The 21,816-nt window shown below is 40.8% G+C and overlaps 1 protein-coding gene across 1 annotated transcript in view; it reads left to right on the top strand.

The window, feature by feature from the left end:
- The window catches only part of LOC139561288 (phospholipid-transporting ATPase ABCA1-like), a 230,979-nt gene that overhangs the window by 84,806 nt on the left and 124,357 nt on the right, over positions 1-21,816 (top strand). Inside the window, exons 18-22 of the mRNA XM_071378277.1 lie at positions 988-1,104; positions 3,119-3,290; positions 4,240-4,371; positions 5,504-5,643; positions 7,266-7,403. Coding sequence (XP_071234378.1) covers positions 988-1,104; positions 3,119-3,290; positions 4,240-4,371; positions 5,504-5,643; positions 7,266-7,403 — 699 coding nt within the window. The remainder of the gene's footprint in view (positions 1-987; positions 1,105-3,118; positions 3,291-4,239; positions 4,372-5,503; positions 5,644-7,265; positions 7,404-21,816) is intronic.

Genomic DNA, 21,816 nt, shown 5'->3' on the forward strand with positions numbered 1-21,816 from the left:
ATGTTTGGTTACAGCCGCTGTGTCTTTGTGAGACGAAGAGTAGGTGAATGGATGATCTCTACATGTGTGGTTCCCACCGTGAAGCATGGAGGAGAAGGTGTGATGGTGTGGTGGTGCTTTGCTGTTGACACTGTTGGTAATTTATTTAGAATTCAAGGCACCACAGCATTTTGCAGCGATACTCCATCCCATCTGGTTTGCGCTTAGTGGGACTATCATTTGTTTTCAACATAACAATGACGCAACACACCTCCAGGTTGTGTAAGGGCTATTTGACCAAGAAGTAGAGTGATGGAGTGCTGCATCAGATGACCTGGCCTCCACAATCCCCCGACCTCAACGCAATTGAGATGTGTCATGTGAAATTCAGAGATTAGGGCCTACAAAATTTACTTCAATTGACTGATTTCCTTATAAGAACTGTAGCTTAGTAAAATCTTTGAAAATGTTGCGTTTATATTTTTGTTCAGTATATTTTATACACAAAATGTACAGGTACCTGCAAAATAATGGAAACACTTGAGTAAATGAGGGATATAAAGTATATTGAAGGTAAGTGCTTCCACACAGGTGTGGTTCCTGAGTTAATTAATCAATTAACGTCTCATCATGTATAAAAATGCTGGGTAGGCCATTATTTTGGCTACCATGGCAATGCCAATGTTGGTCCAACGCCCTATTAAGACACTCTAAGTTGGTGTTTCCTTTATTTTGGCAGTTACCTGTATGTTATACTGTAATTATGAAATCCACAGAGTACACAGAACTGATACGCTCCTCTCTTGCCAAAACAACTTTGGTCAATAATCAGAAAATATATATAATATCCCAGCAGATTGCCATAATGTATTCATCTCATCTTCTCTAATTAAAAAAAAGGGGGATTTGTGCCAGTCTTGCTGGATGGAAATATGCACTGCAAAGCGCCATCCCTCAAGCCAAGCTGTTATTAAAATGTGAATGATGTTTCTCCATGCTTGATCACAGGCCAATATGGAATAGCAAAGCCGTGGTACTTCCCATTCACCGCCTCCTATTGGTGTGGGACTTCACCGGCGCCCAATGCTGACCCCAGTCAGTTCAAGGACCCCATTGAATACACTGGTATAGTAGGCAGTTTTTCATGCACACACCTTTGCACAAACACACACTCAATCCCATAGTGGATCTATTCAATCAGGCATTACGCAACATTTATTCATTTGTCTGGTTTAACACAGGTCATTACAATCACAGACTGTTTGCAATCTAAATAAGTCTAGTTAATTAGAATTAGACGCCTGATTGTTACCACCTTGGTTGTGTGTTGGATAATAATGGAGAAAGAGAATGGTTGGGGAAAAACAAGGCTGAGCTTGGAAAGTCAAAGCCTCATTAGTAAATGTTAAAGGCCCAGTGCAGTCAAAAACATGATTTGCCTATGTTAAGTGAGCATGGAAGGTGCTAAGTGAGCCTCACACCTGCTCCTGGGAACAGCAGAAAGGGGGTAGCCAACAGGAAATGTGACACAGAGTGTCACTAATGAAGTTAAGACTGATTGTGTTATTCTGAGAATTGTTGTTATTTGTGTCACACAACACCGGTAACATAAAAATGTATATAAATTACCTTTTGTTATAATAGCAGACACCTTTTTTAATGTAGTTAAGGAAATATAATTATTGAGCTGTGGGTAGATTCTGTGTGGAATACTATTTATTATGTAGCTTTTCTGAGGACATGAATCAAAAGTCTAATTTCATTTTATTAATGTAATAGTAAAATAATATTATACAACAGATGGGTCTAATCCTGAATGCTGATTGGTTATAACCCCATTCCAGACGGTGTCTATTCCACAAATTACCACCGGCTAAATCTATGACATTAAAATGCCTATTTACTCTGTTCCATCTGACTGCACAATCCACTGTCTCATCAAACTTGACCACTATAAAAAGCATCGAGACATCATCTCACATTTCTTTTAGACTAACATTTTAGTTTTCAACAGAGGAGATTTGTATAAAACTTGCTGTCTGTCTCTCCAACATTTGCAACATTGTTTCAATATTGAAATTTGATCTCCAGCTGTCCCATAGTAATGAAGGTGTTGGGAGTCAGGACGAGACAGACACGCAGGCATCTTTTCCCAGCCAGTCGAAATCATGAATCATCTGGCATCATTTTTATGGATATATACAAAGAAATGCCAATAGAAAACAAGTCACACGAAACGCAGCTATTTGCTGTCTTTCCAGCATCAGTTAGAAGTGATTGTGTTACTGTAGCTGTGTTGTTGGCTAGCTCCTCTGAACAACAGTGTCCTGACAAGTGAGCACGTTTTCTATACCAGGCGAAATCGCGAGTCATTACTTTATTGTTATGGATGTATCCAAATAAATGTCATTAGAAAACAGGTAAAAAAATAACAGCAAATTCAGCTACTTTTCTGTTATTCTGTCTGCACTGTTTGACATGACTGTAAATTAGCCTTAATTGGCTAGCTAGCAAGCAAGGGATAAGAACGTTGCCAACCAGTATGGCAATGGAACACTTAGGACGAACGACTGGGTCGTGTCCATAGATACAGAACAAAGACTTAATGAATGGGCCGAACCGATAGGACGAACGACCAGCCAGTAGCAACCTTAGATTTGTGTCAGGACTATATCTCATGGAAGGATGAAATAGTATGAATAAATGAATACAAATATAGTTAATGAAAATATATCAATCATTATTTGAATATGTTGGTAACCTGTTGTATAGAAGTGATAATGCCCCCGAAGCCGGTGTTTGTCTCGGGCCTAACAATAACCGTGCCAATTATATCCTCCAATCACCGGCTTCTTGGACATTATCACTTAAATAATATATGCCAGACACTTTTATCCTTAGCGACTTAGTCATCTGTGCATATATTTTACTTATGGCAGGGGCCTAACAACTTATGGGTGGCCTCAGGAGTTGAACCCACAATCCTGGCGTTGCAAGTGCCATGCTCTACCTACTGAGCTGTACAGGCACATGTATTTGTTATTTACTATCTATATATGCATTAATGACACGTGACATATTGTCACATTCCTTATTTTGTCATGAGGAGAATAAGGTACGTCTTCTTCTTTTTTTAAAGATTATTTGGAAAAGCCACCACTCAATATGAAGGCAGGGGTCTCAATCAGGAACCTTGTAAAGATCTATAAAACTGGGAAAAAGCTTGCAGTGGATGGACTAACTGTGGACTTCTTCGAGAATCACATCACCTCTTTCCTTGGTCACAATGGGGCAGGAAAAACAACCACCATGTAAGTAACACAATAATACAAATGGACTGAATTTATGTAGTGCTCTTCTAGGTTTTTAAAGCTTAAAGGGAAAATTGCCTCAAAAACTGAAAAAAATACCTAAAGAGAGTTTTTGAGTGGATTTCCCCTTTTTAGAGCTTTACATCATTGTATGAATGCAACTCACCTCATCCACTGCCAATGTGTAACACCCACCTGGGTGATGGCACAGCAGCCATTTTGCCCCAGAAAGCTCAACACACAGCTATTACAGTGGAGAGGTGAGGAAAGGACTTACAAACTGGCAGCTCTCCATGGTAGCACATGAGGACACATTACATAGTACTTCAAATGTATTGTGCAACAAAAATAAACGCAATGATTTGCACATTTGTTTCATCTAGTTCATTTAACTCTGATTTCTTCTTGAAATAATGAAGTACACATAAAATAAAATCTTGCTCTTACTTTGTGATGAGTTTGAAAGATGACTAAACTGCGAGTGGAAAGTGAGAGGGAATTATACTTGACGGGTTACATTGTTTTCACAAGCTGTTTACAGTTAATTCACTTTTTAAAGATGCTACTTCACTGCAGCTGTAATGAGATTACTCTATCATGTCTATCCTCACAATTAAATATGTGAATTTTGTTGATTGATTAGCCAACCATGACACATTTTGTTGATTAGTTCTTATACACTGGGAAAGTCACGTCTATTTCCGCCATCACTTTCATATTCACTTTTTCTGTTTTTGACTGGACTTCCAGATTATATAATCAAAAAACAGAAAATGTGGTTATTTAAGATATACAAAAGTGTATATAAAATTATATTCATAATTGTGGATTAATTTACTTATACACAATGCGTTTTATGAAGGTTTTCGATTCCGTTTCTATAGATACGGAAGTGAAAATGACGTCACACTTTCCCAGCACATTTTCTTGTTCTCCTTTTGTCTTATAGGTCGATCCTGACAGGACTCTTCGCTCCGACGTCGGGGACCGCTCTAATAAACGGCTATGATATCCGCACAGACATGGACACCATTAGAAAGCATCTGGGAATGTGCCCTCAGCACAATGTCTTATTCAATGAGTAAGTGGCATTCAACAAGTGGATCGATATCGCTCAATCACCTCTTCAATAACCTCTCAATATCCCAGCAGGCAAAACTTGTTGCAATGACATCACTATGTCATAGGCAGGTTGTGCACTGGTTGTATAAGGATGTTTTGCAAAGGTCTGAACAGATAACAGCCGAAATATGACAGACCCCCGTGATCTCTAAATGTTGATATGAAAAGACTTCTTGGTTTCTTGGTGTAAAAGAGACCAGCTGATTGTAATCTGGTTATATGGCCTCTTCTCAACAGGAAAAAACATGTTTACAATTAGACAATTTTCATGAAAACGTTATGTCACAGTTAATGTTGGACGTATTCCAAATGAAACATCTACAGTAACTTGCATCTCAAATCATTGCGATGTTCTCACCCATCCTCGTGCCTACTTCAAACTAAGCTTTTTTCATTCCATCCACTTTCTTCCCTCTAATAGTGTCATTATCAACCACAATGCAGACTCACAGGCTGACATTGTTCGCTATACCCTTTCATAATCGGGTTCTCTTCCATTTTCCCCTTTGCTGAGTGATCACCTGCGACCTCCGACGCCTCATGTCTCTTACATCATGATTATGACTGAGTACCGGGCAAATTATGGCCATTAATATTTATCCCAACAGAACTGAAGTGTCTATAATTAAACTGGGGCTCTCAATATTCATGTGTACGGGAAGTAGGCTAGACGCTAAAACGTACGCACAGATACGCTCGCCGGCTTGGCAGTCAAGATGATTCCGCAAACGTTTGTGACATATGAATGGAGTCGGCTGGCTGGAGTGGAAACAGTGGTGTCAGAGTTGTGTGGATTGTGTTAATATGACAGGTTGAGAGTTGATGATGAGGGTACTTATGGGCGCTAATAAGTCATCTATGAGTCATGAAGGACCATATGATCTTGATATAGCAGTTAAAGTTCATTTGAAGTTTAGTTCAAGAGTGACTATCCCGTGTAACTTTAAGCACAATTAAATAATATATGTTTCAAATAATATATAATCAAACATTTTATTGTTATTATTATTGTCACTTGTCTGGAAATGCAGAAAATATTGGATCCACTTTTTGTACATTTGATCAATCAAATCATTTTTTCTGCTTCCTAGCCTTACAGTGGAGGAACACATCTACTTCTACTCCAGATTAAAGGGACGAAGCCGAGATGAAGTGAAAACAGAGATTGACCAAATGATCAAGGATGTCGGGCTGCCACACAAACGCAAGGAGTTTGCCAAGAACCTGTCAGGTGCGTGTGTGTGTCCAGGGAATGCGATCATGCACAAATGTAACTTTATATAACATTTTCATTAGGTAACTCTGTCCCCGAGCCACCACTTGTCAAACTGTGTGTGCACGCATGCGTGTGTGTGGAAATGCAGGTGTAGAATCCATTGTCTGGGGGGCAAACAATATGCTTGATAAATTGGCTCCAGTCATGGGTTGCATGTGAACAAAATCACTGAAATATGACATTCAAGGTTAATCTAGTCTGACATTTCCACAACATTAGCACAACACAAGACACATTCACAACAGCTCCCAGAGTGTCAGCCTGTGCTGTTCTGTGTCAGGTTTCCATCCAACCTTTTTAATGTGAGGAAAGTACATGTCAAATAAAAATGAGACGACAGACCTAATGGCCTGATGGAAAGTCATTATCCCGATACACAATCGGGTTTCTTCACCATTTGTGTATCTGCTTGTTAACAAATCAAATTTGATTTGTCACACGCGCCGAACGCAACGCGTGTAGACTTTACCGTGAAATGCTTGTTTACAAGCCCTTCCCAACGATGCAGAGTTATAAAATAATAACCAGTACTAAAACATATGCTCTCACTACTATAAGTCGCTCTTGATAAGAATGATGACTCAAATGTAAGAGGTAGATATGTACATAAAAGCAGAGTAAAGTGACTAGGCATCAGGATAAATAACATAAGGTATTTGAGGTAGATATGTACACGAAGGCAGGGTAAAGTGACTAGGCATCAGGATAGATAATAATATGAGTAAAATAGAGTACAGAGTAGCAGCAGGCAGCATAGGATTTGTGTATGTGATGTGCAATCTGCTTGGAAGGTGTGATATTCACACTGGCAATAACACTGTCGATCAATAGTATAATTGTTTCATGTGCTTGTACTATCTGTAGCAAAATGTCAAACTGACCATTAGCTACAGTACATACCTTGCCATTCTACGACAGTGTTTTCCTATCCTTATTGAGAAAGACACCTGCTGGTTTTGATTTCAACCAAAAACGTAACCTTTATGAAAGAAAAAAGCTGACAAACTGTAAGTGATATCAAGACCAAACCTCAAAGAAATTGATCAGAATGAACACAGATATGCTTTTTAAATGTCAAAATTGATCAGGCCTAGTCTGAGGGCCACTGTAAATGCTAGTTTTCATTTCAGTCTCTTGGTTCTCGTTTCTTCCCTGTATCGATCAATAAGGTCATTGATTAGCTAGGAAGTCCACACACCTGGTTTTCAGGTCTAACTCTGACACATTTTAAAGGAAATAAATAAAACTTGAAGACAATGTGGCCCCACTGCATGGATCTGAAATGATTGGATCATTTTACACAATATGGTTAAAATTCCACCTACCCTATCAGAGGGAACGGTGGGGAAACAGATACCAGGAGCTAGGGGCCAGAAGTTGATTTGGAATTGTATGTTCTCTCAAGGGCAGAAAAAGTCCTCTTCTAATCGTACCTGTTTCCCTATACCTATTCAATTCATTAAGATCCACCACACAAGTGTCTAGGGTGTAGGGGCCAGGGGTCAATTTGGAATTGGGGATATGTGTCATTTGAAGGGAGCAGAAAATGACCAAATGTGAACTGTGTCCTCTCTCAGGGGGAATGCAGAGGAAATTGTCGGTGGCAATCGCATTTGTGGGAGGGTCCAACATCGTCATCCTGGATGAACCCACAGCGGGGGTGGACCCATATGCCCGGAGGGGGATATGGGAACTACTGTTGAAGTACAAACAAGGTATGGGATCTGTCGGTTGAATACCAAACCACTCTGTTGAGCTCCAAAGTCTATACACTATGTATGATGTTGTTTGGAATGTTGACTTTAAGTATTTATTATGGGTCTTCTCTATGGACAAACTTCTCAGATATGGACCAAGGTACTTCAGCTTCAGCTTTTTCTCTGTCTTTTTACTGTTGTTTTTATTTCTTTACTTATCTATTGTTCACCTAATACCTATTTTTTACTTAAAAGTTGCACTGTTGGTTAGGGCCTGTAAGTAAGCATTTCACTGTAAGGTCTACACCTGTTGTATTCGGCGCACGTGACAAATAAACTTTGATTTGATATATAGGAATATCCGAAGTTAAATGCATTGTAAAACATCCAGAATTACATGATTTTGTATTTTTTTAAATGACAAAATGAAGGTAGATCATTTGGCTTTAGGAGAGCTCACGCATGTTAACTCTTTTTTTAAAATTAGCATTTCATTGATTTAGTTTTAATGACTATTTTTCTCGTATGCTTTTGCTTGAGTCGGCAATGACACAGCTGTCTTCCCAGTCTACAGTATCGTCATGGAGACCGATACTGTTGACTAGATGACAGCGATAATAAGGCATCGGAGACTCATCCAATTTGATGGGACACTTAAAAGGCTCTTTAATTGTTGACATATTCAATTGCTTGTCATTTTCTGGGATGCACTTTTGCCTGTTTGCCCAGGCTTCCCTGTGACTGAAAGGCAAGACATGGACATTATAATAACACATTTCCAAGATGTCTAAATGTTTGATGTGCACTGAGCAGCATTTCATCTTAGCTATTTCATTAGCAGTGTTCTTTACCTAATCAAGTCCCATCCAGGGCTTGAGAACTCTTGTTTAATGAGAACATTCACATCCATACTAGTTAAGTGTCATACTGTAGCATGTCTTATTGGCACCACGATGTCAGAATTGTTGCTAAAATTGATCATTATCACTGGAATGGATTTGCACTGAGAGGATATTTGTTTGAAACCAAAGCCAAGCTGATATAATGTATGTTTTACTTCCTTGATAAAGGGCTTTGGTCTGAAACTAAAGAGTAACTCAGACATTTGCTTAAGTTACAGATTTCGGCTGTTTTTGACTAATTGTTTTTCCAGGAAATGGCATCATCTGATTCTCAAATGTTCCCATTAGTCAGTCTAAGTGTTATTGGTAGCAAGTAACTGACACCTTTCACATAGTTGAAGCGCTGAAGTAGCCACACTTGTAACATGTATGCACTGTAGCTTGTTAATTAGAACATTCAATAGACACTAATGAGGTCCCTATAGGAATACATCACATTTCCACCTCCATGTATTCCTCTGAAGACCTCTTACACTCTGTAGATGTTTGACGATATGACCTGCATGGATAATTTGGATGCTGATCTATGATCTTCCTAGTTTACTTCTAAAACATAGGTATGGGGATCTAATGCGCTCCAATTAAACTCATGTGCTGAAAGCACTTGCCGTTCCCCAATTTGAACTGTAGATGTGTGGACATGTGTCAAATAGTTGGGTAGGAGAGAGAAGGGAGAGAGTGTAATCACAGCGTGGAGGAGTTCTTAAAGAGCAACAAAACGCACCAATTAAGAAAAACAATATTTCAGTCTTGGGGGGGTGGAGTTTGATGTGGCAGTTACTGATGTTTGTCCCCCATGAGACACCATAGCAACAAAGCCAGTATTCCTGGCTTTGAATCTAAGATACACTACATGACCAAAAGTATGTAGACACCTGCTCGTCGAACATCTCCTTACAAAATCATGGACATTAATATAGAGTTGGTCCCCCCTTTGCTGCTATAACAGTCTCCGCTCTTACGGGAAGGCGTTCCACGAGATGTTGGAACATTGCTCCGGGAACTTGCTTCCATTCAGCCACGAGCATTAGTGAGGGCGGGCACAGATGTTGGGCGATTAGGCCTGGCTCGTAGTCGGCGTTCCAATTCAACCCAAAGGTGTTCGATGGGGTTGAGGTTAGGTTTCTGTGCAGGCCAGTCAAGTTTTCCACACCGATCTCAACAAACCATTTCTGTATGGTCCTTGCTTTGTGCATGGGGGCATTGTCATGATGAAACAGGAAAGGGCCTTTCCCAAACTGTTGCAACAAAGTTGGAAGCACAGAATCGTATAGAATATCATTGTATGCTGTAGCATTAAGATTTCCCTTCACTGGAACTAAGTGGCCTAGCCCAAACTCTGAAAAACAGCCTCAGACCATTATTCCTCCACCACCAAACTTTATAGTTGGCACTATGCATTCAGACAGGTAGCGTTCTCCTGGCAACTTCCAAACCCAGATTCGGGCTGCCTGATGGTGAAGCATGATTCATCACTCCAGAGATAGCATTTCCACTGCTCGAAAGTCCAATGGTGGCAAGCTTTACACCACTCCAGCAGTCACTTGGCATTGCACTTGTGTGCGGCTGCTCAGCCACAGAAACCCATTTCATGAAGCTTCCAACGAACAGTTCTTGTGCTGACGTTGCATCCAGAAGACGTTTGGAACTCGGTAGAGAATGTTGCAACCGAAGGACAGGCGATTTGTACATGCTATGCACCTCAGTACTCGACGGTACCGTTCTATGAGCTTATGTGGCCTACCACCTAGGGCTGTGGCGGTCACGAAATGTCGTCAGCCGGTGATTGTCAAGCTAATAACTGTAGGTCTCACGGTAACTGGCTTTCACACACAGCCTACAATCCACTGATGCAGACCATTGGAACATCTATATTTTAAAAAGTCTAATAAACCCATGTAAAATAGCCTACACCTTCATAACAAATCCATGATTTACTTTAGACAGGTCTAAAGAAGCATGATATGAAGAAAATGTAGTCTATTTCAGAAGAACAGAATAGCATACTCCGGCTATGCCAAATGGCTTTGGGCTACACAAGTTAATTTAGGAGAAAAGATTTGCTTAAAATTCCGTGGCATTGTTTTATATGTTTTTATAGTATGAAGACTACAATTGAACAAATCTGAATAAAATGGAAAGAATATTTTCTCCAAACGATTTGAGGGACTGCGCACATACGGCAATTCTGTGCTGAAAAGTTAAAAAAAGAAGTAGTACTCCTATATGCTTAATTTAGAGCTATTAATTTAACTTTAGTTGTTCTACAAACGTTGGGCTATATGTTTTGATATTTAATACATTGTAAGGCTGCAAGATGCAACTCTAATGATGACTTGAAAAGAAGTTGCTTGAAAGGCATGAACTCTGCTTTGAGTGTGTACAGCCTGCTCAAAAAACAGTCTCTCATTCACAATTTGACAAGCAATTGATAATGCCTCGAATTTCACGGCAGCATTCCCTTTGTGTGGCCGTAATGCACCCTCAAAAAAAACATGCCTTTTGTGGCCGTTGTGCCGTTGGCCCTTTCTCACATGCTACAAGTGAAGACAGACACATCAGGGACTCAACTCCAAGATGCATATTGAAGATATTGGAAGAACTGTCCACGTTTACTTTTTGTCAGTCAACAAGATGAGTAGACCTAACGAAACAGCAAAAGCACTAGCCTATGTCAATCTAATATCCCCCATAATAATAAAGTCAACCTATTCTATTCTCTGCGAGAAATAAATATTCCAAACATAGTCTGGGACAGTTGTGGGATGCGATAGATCCCAAATTAATACAGCCACTAGCATCAAAAAAACTTTTATAAGCAATGTGGCTGACGCAACAGATCAGAACATTTACCTTAAAATGTGATAAAATATTAGGCTATTTCGTCACATTATAAGCGCAGGAATGCGCACATGGGAGTAGGCTATATGCGCAAATGTTCCATTAGCGGGAAAACACCATTATCAAAAGTGACGTCAAATGCGATTATGCATGTAATGCTTTTATTATAGAGGCGCATTTTAATTGTGAAAATTATCTTCCCCAAACTTGAAACTCACGCACTGCTTATGTATGCCAGTTTGGCTCTATACTCCTTGTAAAGCGGATTAATGTGGTTCATTTTAAGAAGTTATTTTGCCACTTGTGATACAAATCATATCAAAACATATATGCCTATGGGCACACATGCGGTGTGCGACTATGATTAGAAAAAGTGGCAAAAAAAGGCATTGTTTCTTATGCTGGGTATCATTCACAAGTGATATATATATAATTCACAAGTGATAATATATAATTCTTTACATATACTAAATAATATACAGAACCAGTCAAACGTTTGGACACACCTACTCATTCAAGGGTTTTTCTTTATTTTACTATTTTCTACATTGTATAATAATAGTGAAGACATCAAAACTGTGAAGTAACCGATATGGAATCATGTAGTAACCAAAAAAGTTTTAAACAAATGTATTTTTGGTTTCCTTCACTCTGCGGTCCAACTCATCCCAAACCATTTCAATTGGGTTGAGGTCGGGTGATTGTGGAGCCCTGGTCATCTGATGCAGCACTCCATCACTCTACTTGGTCAAATAGCCCTTACACCGCCTGGAGGTGTGTTTTGGGTCATTGTCCTGTTGAAAAATAAATGATAGTCCCACTAAATGCAAACCAGGTGGGATGGCGTATTGCTGCAGAATGCTGTGGTAGCCATGCTGGTTAAGTGTGCTGTGAATTCCAAATAAATAATTGACAGTGTCACCAGAAAGCACCATCACACCTCCTCCTCCATGCCTCACGGTGGGAACCACACATGCGGAGATCATCCGTTCACCTACTCTGCGTCTCACAAAGACACGGCAGTTGGAACCAAAATCTAAAATGATTGACTCATCAGACCATAGGATAGATTTCCACCGGTCTAATGTCCATTGCTCGTGTTTCTTGGCCTATGTCTATTCTTCTTATTGGTATCCTTTAGTAGTGGTTTCTTTGCAACAATTCGACCATGAAAGCCTGATTTACTCAGTCTCCTCTGAACAGTTGATGTTGACATGTGTCTGTTACTTGAACTCTGTGAAGCATTTATTTGAGCTGCAATCTGAGGTGCAGTTAACTCTAATGAACTTATCCTCTGCAGCAGAGGTAACTCTGGGTCTTCCTTTCCTGTGGCGGTCCTCATGAGAGTCAGTTTCATCATATCGCTTGATGTTTTTTGTGACTGCAAATGAAGAGATTTTAAAGGTTCTTGAAATCTTCCCAGTTGACTGACCTTCATGTCTTAAAGGCATGATAGACTGTTGTTTCTCTTTGCTTATTTGAGCTGTTCTTGCCATAATATGGATCTGGTCTTTTACCAAATAGGGCTATTTTCGGTATACCACCCTTACCTTGTCACAACACAGCTGATTGGTTCAAACACATTAAGTTGGAAAGTAAATTCCACAAATTAACTTTTAACAAGGCACACATGTTAATTGAAATGCATTCCAAGTGACTAGCTCATGAAGCTGGTGGAAAGAATGCCAAGAGTGTGGAAAGCTGTCATTAACCTCTCTTGGGTACGTGAGACGTTAGCGTCCCACCTCTTCAACAGCCAGTGAAATTGCTGGGCGCCAAATTCAAATACAGAAATACTCATTATAAAAATTCAGAAAAGGAAACATATTTTACATAGGTTTAAAGATTAACTTCTTGTGAATCCAACCACGGTGTCAGATTTTTAAAATGCTTTACGGCGAAAGCATACTTTACGATTATTTGAGAACATAGCCCAGCAGACAAATCATTACAAACAGTAACCAGCCAAGTAGAAGAGTTACACAAGTCAGAAATGGAGATATAATTAATCCCTTACCTTTGATGATCTTCATATGGTTGCACTCAGCAGACATTAATTTACTCAATACATGTTCCTTTTGTTTGATAAAGTCTCTTTATATCCAAAAACCTCTGTTTTGTTCGCGCGTTTTCTTCAGTAATCCACAGGCTCAAACGCAGTCAAAACAGGCAGACAAAAAATCCTAATTGTATCCGTAAAGTTCATAGAAACATGTCAAACGATGTTTATAATCAATCCTCAGGTTGTTTTTAGCCTAAATAATCGATAATATTTCAACCGGACAATAACGTCGTCAATATAAAAGGTAAGCAAGAAAGGCACTCTCTCGGTCTCGCGCATGAAAAAGCTCTGTGACACTTTACGGTCCACTCATTCAGACTGCTCTTACTTCCTCATTTTTCAGAATACAAGCCTGAAACAATTTCTAAAGACTGTTGACATCTAGTGGAAGGCAAAGAAACTGCAATTTCAGTTCTAAGTCAATGGATACTGTAATGGCATTGAATAGAAAACTACAAAACCAAAAAGAAAACTACTTCCTGAATGGATTTTTCTCAGGTTTTCGCCTGCCAAATCAGTTCTGTTATACTCACAGACACTATTTTAACAGTTTTGGAAACTTTAGAGTGTTTTCTATCCAGATATACCAGTTATATGCATATCATATATTCTGGGCCCGAGAAGCAGGCTGTTAAATTTGGGCATGCATTTCATCCAAATTTCAGATTAAAGAATTAGAATAGAATTCCTACCCTAGAGAAGTTAAGGCAAAGGGTGGCTTGATGACAAATGTAAAATATATTTTCGTATGTTTAACACTTTTTTGGTTACTACAGGATTCCATATGTGTTATTTCATAGTATTTATGTCTTCACTATTATTTTACAATGTAGAAAAAAAGTGAAAATAAAGAAAAACCCTTGAATGAGTAGGTGTGTCCAAACTTTTGACTGGTACTGTATGTGTGAAATTAGATTTGATTTAGAATGGAACATTGTCATGCACCTGTCTCAAAGCAGGGGCAGCGGGAAAAAAATACATGTCATCTATGCACTTTAATAGCGAATGGAGGACGCTTTTTCCGTGGTTCATTTTCATGCCAGCCAGGTAGGCTATACTATATCTGTTATAAAGATAAGTAATGTGCTTAATATTGGTAAAGTTGAGAAATATATATATATTACCAGACCTAGCCTAAATAAAGCTGATGGGATCCTCCTCTTTTTAGTAGAGGCCATCACTCTGTTTTCTCACGCAATTGCTTAGCCTACGGAAATGTTGCGCAACATGAGCTCATGGGCTCTCATGAAGTGTTTGATTCGATTTTCGATTACATTTGCATTGATATCAGAGTGATTAGAGGGACAATAGAGTGCTGAGTACCAGGCAGTGAGTAAGTTTGGTAGGCTACAAATGGCCATCAGCAGCATCAGATCTTGGAGAAGCCTAATTACTGTGATTAAATGGTCACGTGGAATTTGACTGCCGGTGTGGTGGTAATACGGTCACCGCAACAGCCCTACTACCACCTCGTGGCTGAGCAGTTGTTGCTCCTAGACGTTTCCACTTCACAATAACAGCGCTTACAGTTTACCGGGGCAGTACTAGCAGGGCAGAAATTCAACAACTGACTTGTTGGAAATGTGGAGTCTTATGACGGTACCACCTTGAAATCCACTGAGCTCTTCAGTGAAGCCATTTTACTGCCAATGTTTAGCTATGGAGATTGCATGGCTGTGTGCTCGATTTTATACACCTGTCAGCAACGGGTGTGGCTGAAATAGCTGAATCCACTAATTTGAAGGGGTATCCACATGTATTTTGTAAATATATACAGTATGTAGTGTAACTTAAGAAATCTGTTATGTGTTCCGTCGTGGGATTTGCAGCTGTGTATCACTTGTTAGTGGGCTACTGAGCAGTGTCGAAATCGAAACTCAACCTCAGAGACTGACTTTATAAACAAAATGATCCTATTTACACTTTGTTGTCAATTTTGACACTAGAATACATTTTCTGGACTAATATCGATGCCACATAAGCCGCTTTCTATCAGAGAAGTAGTTTATTGCCTAACTTCAAAGTTTATCTCGGGAGTACATTAAATAGCATGTACTGATATTACAGCTTACAGCGTTATATATTTGGTTAAAGCTTAATGACTTAGCAGTGAAATATATTTTCATATTTAAGCAAGGATGTAGTTGACAAAAGGTTTGGTAATGATAGTGGATTATGTTTAAGTTGCATTTGATCACTTGGGGAAACAATAGCATTTATGCCATTTAAAGAATGCTAGAAAATGATCCGTGCGTATCTAGTGCTACAGCCTGCAGTGTGTTTTTAATTAAGGTGATGAATCATTGAGATAAGACAAATGTTCTAAGCATAAATCAAAAAGCATAAACAAAAGGCATTTTATGGAAATTATGCATTTATGAATGAAATTAGGCTGAATTAAATGCCTCGTCTCTCACACATTTTTTATAATCACGTCAATACATGAAATAATCACTGTGATGCCACATTGCCTTGCAAATTAATCCTACTATCACCGATATCACAGCTGCAAACCAATTCATGGGTTATTCCATGAACAATTTGTTTCGTAGCTACTCAATCTATTATGTATACAGATTGTAATTTCATACAGCATCTCCCCGGTTGACAAATTACATAATATAGTATCAGAACAAACGAATCCCCTGTTGACAAATGACATAATACAGTATCAGAACAAACGAATCCCCTGTTGACAAATGATGTAATACAGTATCAGAACAAACGAATCCCCTGTTGACAAATGATGTAATATAGTATCAGAACAAACGAATCCCCTGTTGGCAAATGATGTAATACAGTATCAGAACAAACGAATCCCCTGTTGACAAATGATGTAATATAGTATCAGAACAAACGAATCCCCTGTTGACAAATGATGTAATACAGTATCAGAACAAACGAATCCCCTGTTGACAAATGATGTAATATAGTATCAGAACAAACGAATCCTCTGTTGACAAATGATGTAATATAGTATCAGAACAAACGAATCCCCTGTTGACAAATGATGTAATACAGTATCAGAACAAACGAATCCCCTGTTGACAAATGATGTAATACAGTATCAGAACAAACGAATCCCCTGTTGACAAATGATGTAATATAGTATCAGAACAAACGAATCCCCTGTTGACAAAGGATGTAATATAGTATCAGAACAAACGAATCCCCTGTTGACAAATGATGTAATACAGTATCAGAACAAATTCATTCCAAACGTTGGAGCAGTAGTGTAAACAAGCTTTGCTTGTACAGTAAGGGATCTGTCGGTGTTGACATACAGTTCCTTCAAAAGGTATTCATACCCCTTGACTTTTTCCACAATTTGTTGTGATACAGCCTGCATTTAAAATGGATTCAAATTAGATTTTGTGTCACTGGCATGCACACAATACCCCATAATCTCAAAGTAGAATTATGTTCTTAGACATTTTTACAAATTAATAAAAAATTAAACTTTTATGGTAAGCCTAAATTAAGTTCAGGAGTACGAATGTGGTTAACAAGTCACATAATAAGGACTCACTCTGTGTACAATGCATGGACTAACTCTGTGTACAATGCATGGACTAACTATGTGTGCAATAATAGTGTTTAACATGATTTTTAAAGTCTACCTCATCTTTGTACCCCACACATACAATTATTGGTTAGATCCCTCAGTCGAGCAGTGAAATTCAAAACACAGATTCAACCACAAAGACCAGGGAGGTTTTCCAACGCCTTGCAAAGAAGGACACCTATTGGTAGATGACTAAAAATAATAACAAACATTGAATATCCTGTTAATTACACTTTGGATGTCAACACACCAAGTCACTGCAAAGATGCAGGCATCCTTCCTAACTCAGTTGCTGGAGAGGAAGGAAACCGCTCAGGGATGACTTTAAAACAGAGAGTTTAATGGCTGCGATAGAAAACTCAGGATAAATCAACAACATTGTATTTACTCCACAATACTAACCTAAATGACAGAGTGAAAAGAAGGACGCCTGTACAGAATATGTACCAAAACATACATCCTGTTTGCAATAAGGCACTAAAGTAATCAGGGGAGAAGGGCCTTGGTCAGGGAGGTGACCAAGAATACGATGGTCACTCTGCCAGAGGTCTAGAGTTCCTCTGTGGAGATGGGAGAAACTTCCAGAAGGACAACCATCTCTGCAGCACTCCACCAATCAGGCCTTTATGGTAGAGTGGCCAGAAGGAAGCCAAACCTCAATAAAATGCACATGACAGCCCATTTGGAGTTTGCCAGAAGGCATTTAAAGACTCTGCCTATGCGAAACAAGATTCTCTGGTCTGATGAAACCAAGAATAAACTCTTTGCCCTGAATGCCAAGCGTCACGTCTGGAAGAAAACCTGGCACCATGAAGCATGGTGTGGCATCATCATACTGTGGGGATGTTTTTCAGCTGCAGGGACTGGGAGACTAGTTAGGTTTGAGGCAAAGATGAACGGAGCAAAGTACAGAGAGATCCTTGATGAAAACCTGCTCCAGAGGGCTCAGGACCTCAGACAGGACAATGACCCTAAGCACACAGCCAAGACAACGCAGGAGTGGCTTCATGACAAGTCTCTGAATGTCCTTGAGTGGCCCAGCCAGAGCCCAGACTTAAACATCTCTGGAGAGACCTGAACATAGCTGTGCAGCAACGCCCCCCATTGACGCCATATGTATATAATATATATACAGTGCCTTCGGAAAGTATTCAGACCCCTTGACTTTTTGAGTTTTACTGGGGTGGAGGTGTGGTAAGAGAGACCATCCACCGTTGTGATATAACTCAACACTCAAGACACTATCCTTCCAATTCATAAGTAACTTCCCACTTTTCTCAATTTAAATGTTTTATGTACTGTTGATAGGATAAACAGAACACTCTCTTTAGATACAGCCTGTTTGAAGTAAAAGATGTAGACAAGCACAAAACTAAGTACAAGTCATGTTTCTGAACGTTGTCCCTTAAAAGCAAAAGTTCACAATTTGTCATCTTCATGTTCGTCATCTCCTGCTCCACCCCAAAATCAACAGACTGTATGTGAAAATGTTGCGTTTCTGTGTTTTAAGAAAGATGGAGAAAGATAAGTGTTTCCAGTGACATCGTCAACCAATAAGTAGGACATGCCTACTCACAGTTGATCAAAATCACGCGATGCACACCGATGATGTCATTGATGATGTCTTCACACTTCCGGCGCCGAAAAGAGATGGCCGCCTCGCTTCGCGTTCCTTGGAAAATATGCAGTATTTTGTTTTTTTATGTGTTATTTCTTACATCGGTACCCCAGGTAATCTTAGGTTTCATTACATACAGTCGGGAGGAACTACTGAATATACGATTAACGTCAACTCATCATCGTTCCTACCAGGAATATGACTTTCCCGAAACGGATCCAGTGTTTTGCCTTCCACCCTATACAATGGATCTGATCCCAGCCGGCGACCCTGTGCGACGCCGTAAAAGGGGCAAACGAGGCGGTCTCGTGGTCAGGCTTTGGAGACGGGCACATCGCGCTCCACTCCCTAGCATACTACTCGCCAATGTCCAGTCTCTTGACAATAAGGTTGATGAAATCCGAGCACGGGTAGCATTCCAGAGAGACATCAGGGATTGCAACGTGCTCTGCTTCACGGAAACATGGCTAACTCAAGAGACGCTAACGGAGTCGGTGCAGCCAGCTGGTTTCTTCATGCATCGCGCCGACAGAAACAAACATCTTTCCGGTAAGAAGAGGGGTGGGGGGGTATGCCTTATGATTAACGAGACGTGGTGTGATCATCATAACAACACACAGGAACTCAAGTCATTCTGTTCACCTGATCTAGAACTCCTCACAATCAAATGTCGACCGCATTATCTACCAAGGGAATTCTCTTCAATCATAATCACAGCCGTATATATTCCCCCCCAAGCAGACACATCGATGGCCCTGAACGAACTTTATCTGACTCTTTGTAAACTGGAAACCACACACCCTGAGGCTGCATTCATCGTAGCTGGGGATTTTAACAAGGCTAATCTAAAAACAAAACTCCCTAAATTCTATCAGCATATCGATTGTGCTACCAGGGCTGGAAAAACCCTAGATCATTGTTATACTAATTTCCGCGACGCATATAAGGCCCTCCCCCGCCCCCCTTTCGGAAAAGCTGACCACGACTCCATTTTGTTGATTCCAGCCTACAAACAGAAACTAAAACAACAAGCTCCCGCGCTCAGGTCTGTTCAACGCTGGTCCGACCAATCTGAATCCACGCTTCAAGACTGCTTCGATCACGCGGATTGGAATATGTTCCGCATTGCGTCCAACAACAATATTGACGAATATGCTGATTCGGTGAGCGAGTTCATTAGGAAGTGCATTGACGATGTCGTACCCACAGCAACGATTAAAACATTCCCAAACCAGAAACCGTGGATTGACGGCAGCATTCGCGTGAAACTGAAAGCGCGAACCACTGCTTTTAACCAGGGCAAGGTGACCGGAAGCATGACCGAATACAAACAGTGTAGCTATTCTCTCCGCAAGGCAATCAAACAGGCTAAGTCCCAGTACAGAGACAAAATCGAGTCGCAATTCAACAGCTCAGACACAAGAGGTATGTGGCAGGGTCTACAGTCAATCACGGATTACAAAAAGAAAACCAGCCCCGTCGCGGACCAGGATGTCTTGCTCCCAGACAGGCTAAACAACTTTTTTGCCCGCTTTGAGGACAATACAGTGCCACTGACACGGCCCCCTACCAAAACCTGCGGGCTCTCCTTCACTGCAGCCGAGGTGAGTAAAACATTTAAACGTGTTAACCCTCGCAAGGCTGCAGGCCCAGACGGCATTCCCAGCCGCGTCCTCAGAGCATGCGCAGACCAGCTGGCTGGTGTGTTTACGGACATATTCAATCAATCCTTATCCCAGTCTGCTGTTCCCACATGCTTCAAGAGGGCCACCATTGTTCCTGTTCCCAAGAAAGCTAAGGTAACTGAGCTAAACGACTACCGCCCCGTAGCACTCACTTCCGTCATCATGAAGTGCTTTGAGAGACTAGTCAAGGACCATATCACCTCCACCCTACCGGACACCCTAGACCCACTCCAATTTGCTTACCGACCCAATAGGTCCACAGACGACGCAATCGCAACCACACTGCACACTGCCCTAACCCATCTGGACAAGAGGAATACCCATGTGAGAATGCTGTTCATCGATTACAGCTCAGCATTTAACACCATAGTACCCTCCAAACTCGTCATCAAGCTCGAGACCCTGGGTCTCGACCCCGCCCTGTGCAACTGGGTCCTGGACTTCCTGACGGGCCGCCCCCAGGTGGTGAGGGTAGGTAACAACATCTCCACCCCGCTGATCCTCAACACTGGGGCCCCACAAGGGTGCGTTCTGAGCCCTCTCCTGTACTCCCTGTTCACCCACGACTGCGTGGCCATGCACGCCTCCAACTCAATCATCAAGTTTGCGGATGACACTACAGTGGTAGGCTTGATTACCAACAACGACGAGACGGCCTACAGGGAGGAGGTGAGGGCCCTCGGAGTGTGGTGTCAGGAAAATAACCTCACACTCAACGTCAACAAAACAAAGGAGATGATTGTGGACTTCAGGAAACAGCAGAGGGAGCACCCCCCTATCCACATCGACGGGTCAGTAGTGGAGAAGGTGGAAAGTTTTAAGTTCCTCGGTGTACACATCACGGACAAACTGAATTGGTCCACCCACACAGACAGCGTTGTGAAGAAGGCGCAGCAGCGCCTCTTCAACCTCAGGAGGCTGAAGAAATTCAGCTTGTCACCAAAAGCACTCACAAACTTCTACAGATGCACAATCGAGAGCATCCTGTCGGGCTGTATCACCGCCTGGTACGGCAACTGCTCCGCCCACAACCGCAAGGCTCTCCAGAGGGTAGTGAGGTCTGCAGAACGCATCACCGGGGGCAAACTACCTGCCCTCCAGGACACCTACACCACCCGATGTCACAGGAAGGCCATAAAGATCATCAAGGACAACAACCACCCAAGCCACTGCCTGTTCACCCCGCTATCATCCAGAAGGCGAGGTCAGTACAGGTGCATCAAAGCAGGGACCGAGAGACTGAAAAACAGCTTCTATCTCAAGGCCATCAGACTGTTAAACAGCCACCACTAACATTTAGCGGCCGCTGCCAACATACTGACTCAACTCCAGCCACTTTAAAAATGGGAATTGATGGAAATTATGTAAAAATGTACCACTAGCCACTTTAAACAATGCCACTTAATATAATGTTTACATACCCTACATTACCCATCTCATATGTATATACTGTACTCTATATCATCTACTGCATCTTGCCATCTTTATGTAATACATGTACCACTAGCCACTTTAAACTATGCCACTTTATGTTTACATACCCTACAGTACTCATCTCATATGTATATACCGTACTCTATACCATCTACTGCATCTTGCCATGCCGTTCTGTACCACCACTCATTCATATATCTTTATGTACATATTCTTTATCCCTTTACACTTGTGTGTGTGTATAAGGTAGTAGTTGTGGAATTGTTAGGTTAGATTACTTGTTGGTTATTACTGCATTGTCGGAACTAGAAGCACAAGCATTTC

Source organism: Salvelinus alpinus, chromosome 31 (assembly GCF_045679555.1).
Source record: "Salvelinus alpinus chromosome 31, SLU_Salpinus.1, whole genome shotgun sequence".
NCBI lineage: Eukaryota > Metazoa > Chordata > Actinopteri > Salmoniformes > Salmonidae > Salvelinus > Salvelinus alpinus.